The 4,239-nt window shown below is 41.3% G+C and overlaps 1 protein-coding gene across 2 annotated transcripts in view; it reads right to left on the bottom strand.

Moving 5' to 3' along the window:
- LOC106876645 (uncharacterized) overlaps nucleotides 1-4,239 on the bottom strand; it is a 46,446-nt gene that overhangs the window by 35,700 nt on the left and 6,507 nt on the right. For both annotated transcript variants that reach the window (XM_014925260.2, XM_014925261.2), the window contains exon 2: nucleotides 3,008-3,119. In XM_014925260.2, the coding sequence (XP_014780746.1) occupies nucleotides 3,008-3,019 (12 nt within the window). In that variant the 5' untranslated portion in view covers nucleotides 3,020-3,119. The remainder of the gene's footprint in view (nucleotides 1-3,007; nucleotides 3,120-4,239) is intronic.

The following is a 4,239-nucleotide window of genomic DNA, read 5'->3' as shown; positions in this document are numbered from 1 at the left end:
GAACATAACAGATGAGCATAAATTGTCAAGTAAATGAGACACATCTTTGCCTCCACTGATTCACTTGCAAAGTGTTGAGTAAAATTATTTTGTTGCAGACATCCTTTGGGTCTTTTTATTATCACTACGACACACATAAGTCCCCAGTTGGTAACATTGATTTCAAGGCCCTCCTAGATGAGAGACTGGCATTCCACTTAATGTCTATGTTCCATGCTGGCATGGATTGGAGAGTTATTAATGTAGAAATATGGTATCGTAGCTACTAACAGTTGAGGGTTGCGTAGTCTAGACGGCGTTTTTAGATTTCATTATTCTCTTTAACCCGGGCAAAGCCGGGTATTTCTGCTAGTTGTATATAAAGATGAAGTGCTTATATCTCTCTGGTACATACAATATTGGCTAAAATCTATTGAAATATTCTGTGGTTCAGTGCAACATTCAAACAAAACACTTGATGCACCAGTAATGTATTAACTGAAAGGGACCCAGTTCTAGAAAAAGATTAAGCAAAATCTTTAATCTGTGTGAAAGTTGAATAAACCTTTGATCAAATGTGTTCCCACTATAATCATCCTATTTTTTTAGGAACACAATTTTTAATTAAAGATATTCCAACTTGGGAAAAGTTTTGGAAGTGTATGCCTAAGATTACATTACCAAATGTGTCCTTTACTCATTTCAAATGATAGGGGAGTGTGATTTGTGAGATATTTGGCTCTATTTCTAATTGGTTGATTGACCACATAGACACACTCTCATTGACTTGAATGTGCGGGCAGAGCCTCTGAAAGAAGTTTGTCATGGTGGAACTACACTTTAAAAAATTTGGGGGGGCCTAGGAGGGGGTTGTCCTCTCAAAATTCAAGATGGCTATGAGGTTTTTGTTTTTTAGGGATGAGCCCAGCAAATAGTCATGGACCTGTCCTTGGCTCTCCAACCCCAACTTGATAGACCAATGAAATTCATCTCTTATAGAGTCAATTTTGTAAGAATAAAGAAACTGACATTACTAGAAATTCCAATATATAAACAAGAGACATTACTACAACTTCACACAGTCTTGAAACTCATCCACATCAAGCATAAATTTTTACACATTAGGAAGATGTACAGAAAACAGATTCCATCACATGCCAGGGGAAGAAACTGCGGATCTTGTTCAAAACTGGGGCACCAGTATTTTCTTAACGAAACACTTTGAAACTTGGGACACTGGTAGGATGTGTCATATAAAACATCTTTTTCTCTTAGTCTTCTTAACAAAAAAACGTACATCGCAAGTTATTTCATGTTAAAGTTGTCGTATTTCTGTAATTTCAACCAATGACTGACGTCCATTCAGCCATAAAAATTAACTGCTGACTACGTAAACAAACGATTCTCGGCGGTGATAAAATTATTATTTCCTTGTCAAAAAATGGCTGAAGCATATTGGCAGTAGCTAATAAACCTTTCTATTATAGGGACAAGGCATGGTTTTTGAGGGAAGGAGCAAGTCGGTTAGGGTTAGGGTTAGGGAAAATGAACACACGTGTGTTGCCTCTGCAAAATGTCAGAAGTAATGGAGATTAAATACGCTTTACACCGCTTAAAGTGCCAAAGGAGTAAGTGTAAACAGCTGAATACTTGTCAGTGATTGGTTGAAATTATTGAAATAAGACAATTTTTTACATGAAATAAATCCGAATACAAAAATTTTTTTCTGTTCTGTAACACAAAATAGATAAGTATACGAAGTTTGAAAGTCTTTCGGTACCAAAAACACTACATAAAACATAAATGAAAACTGGTGCCCCCGTTTTGAACAAGATCCGAAACTGCTACCTAGGCGACCAAGTCTGTAGAGGGGGTGGTTGCTCTAAGAGTGAAGCGACTAGAGTAAGAATAGCTTAGGCAAAGTTCAGGGAGCTCCTACCTCTGCTGGCAACTAAGGGCCTCTCGCTCAGAGTGAAAAGTAGACTGTATGATGCATGTGTGTGAACTGCCATGCTACACGGCAGTGAAACATGGGTCATGAATGCTGAGGACATGTGTAGGCTTGAAAGAAATGAAGCTAGTATGATCTGCTGGATGTGTAATGTCAGTGTGCATACATGACAGAGTGTAAGCGCCCTGAGAGAAAAGATGGGCATAAGAAGCATCAAATGTGTGGAAGAGAGGCGGCTGCGCTGGCATGGCCATGTGTTATGTACAAATGAAGACAGCTGTGCGAAGAAGTGCCACTCCCTAACTGTAGAAGGAACCTGTGGAAGAGGTAGGCCCAGGAAGACATGGGATGTGGTTGTGAAGCATTACCTTCAAATATTGTGCCACACAGAGGCAATAACAAGAGACCGGGACCTTTGGAGGTATGCTGTGATTGAGAAGACCCAGCAACTAAAGTGAGATCACAACCATGCATGTCCGGCCCTGTTAAGAATATCCTTGATGTGTCGGGCGATATGATATGCTTGAGAAGACCTGTTGAGTGAAGTAAAACTAATATCATAGCTGGGGCCAGTGCCCCTTGACTGGCTCCCATGCCAGTGGCACATAAAAAGCACCATCCGAATGTGGTTGATGCCAGGTCTGCCTGACTGGCTCCTGTGGCGGTGGCATGTAAAAAGCACCATCCGAATGTGGTTGATGCTAGGTCCGCCTGACTGGCTCCTGTGTTGGTGGCATGTAAAAAGCACCATCCGAACGTGGTTGATGCCAGGTCTGCATGACTGGCTCCCGTGCCGGTGGCATGTAAAAAGCACCAACCAATCGTGACTGATGCCAGTACTCCCTGACTGGCTTCTGTGCCAGTGACACGTAAAAAGCACCCACTAGACTCTCAGAGTGGTTGGTGTTAGGAAGAGCATCCAGCTGAAGAAACTCTGCCAGATCAGATTGGAGCCTGGTGCAGCTGCTGGCTTTCCAGACCTCAGTCAAATTGTCCAGCTCATGTCAGCATGGAAAACAGACATTAATCAATGATGATGAAATCCACAGAAGTAACAAGAAAAAATGTTAAACTTACCTTTGATGACATTTTGCCCCAATTTTCTTTAATTTTGGTAAATAAAACTAATTAAATTGTTTTAAATCCTTCTTCATTACTCTTCTGAATTGTAATTCATCCAAGGAATAATCTACAAATTAATAAAAATAAAATAATAAAATAAGCAGAAATTTCAATGTAATGAAAGTTTCAAAAATCAAATGGTAATAAATTAATTAAATAAAATCATTATGTAAACATCATGATGATGATATGATTAAGGGTGTGTGATTCAGTTATTTGAAACAGCTAAATGAGTAATTATGTTTAAAAATGTCCATGCCAACAAGTTTTTTTCTGTATATAATAAAACATAATGTCCAATTTGATTTCAACTTGGAAAAATTTTGTACATGATCACAGACACACAAACACATAAGAAAAGAAAATAAGCAGCCCATACCCACGAGCTGCAAACATTAGGCCTCACCGAGGCAATGACTTGTGACCAAGACTTTTGGAAATATGCTGTGCGTGAGAAGACCCGGCAAGCCAAGTGAGACCAAATATCCAAGGCCTCTGCCAGGGATGTAGCCAGCCCACTTACACCTAACATTCCTTCATTGGACACTAAACACCGCTTGCGAAGACCTATTGAGGCAAGTGAAATCGCGAAATCGAACTAAATTTGTAGGAACACTAAACTCAGCTTGCAAAGACCTGTTGGGGCAAGCAAAAGCAAAATCGTGATGGCACCTGTACCAGTAGAGCACTAAGAGCACCATCTGAGCGTGATCGTTGCCAGAGCACCAGCTGTCTGGCTTCTGTGCCGGTGGCACGTAAATAGCACCAGCATGATCGTTACCAACATCGCCTTCCTGGCACTAGAAAAGACATTCGAGCGAGATCATTGCCAGTACCGATGGACTGACTCCTGTGCAAGTGACATGTAAAATACACCATTTTGAGCGTGGCCATTGCCAGTAAGACATTCGAGCGAGATCATTGCCAGTGCCAATGGACTGGCTCCTGAGCAGGTGGCACGTAAAATACACCATTTCGAGCGTGGCCGTTGCCAGTACCACCTGACTGGCCTTCGTGCCGGTGGCACATAAAAGTACCCACTACACTCTCGGAATGGTTGGCATTAGGAAGGGCATCCAGCTGTAGAAACTCTGCCAAATCAGATTGGAGCCTGGTGTAGCCACCTGGTCCACCAGTCCTCAGTCAAATCATCCAACCCATACTAGCATGGAAAGCGGATGTTAAAC

The sequence above is a fragment of the Octopus bimaculoides genome, chromosome 3 (genome assembly GCF_001194135.2).
Source record: "Octopus bimaculoides isolate UCB-OBI-ISO-001 chromosome 3, ASM119413v2, whole genome shotgun sequence".
Lineage (NCBI taxonomy): Eukaryota > Metazoa > Mollusca > Cephalopoda > Octopoda > Octopodidae > Octopus > Octopus bimaculoides.
This window is presented reverse-complemented; position numbering and strand designations above follow the sequence as displayed.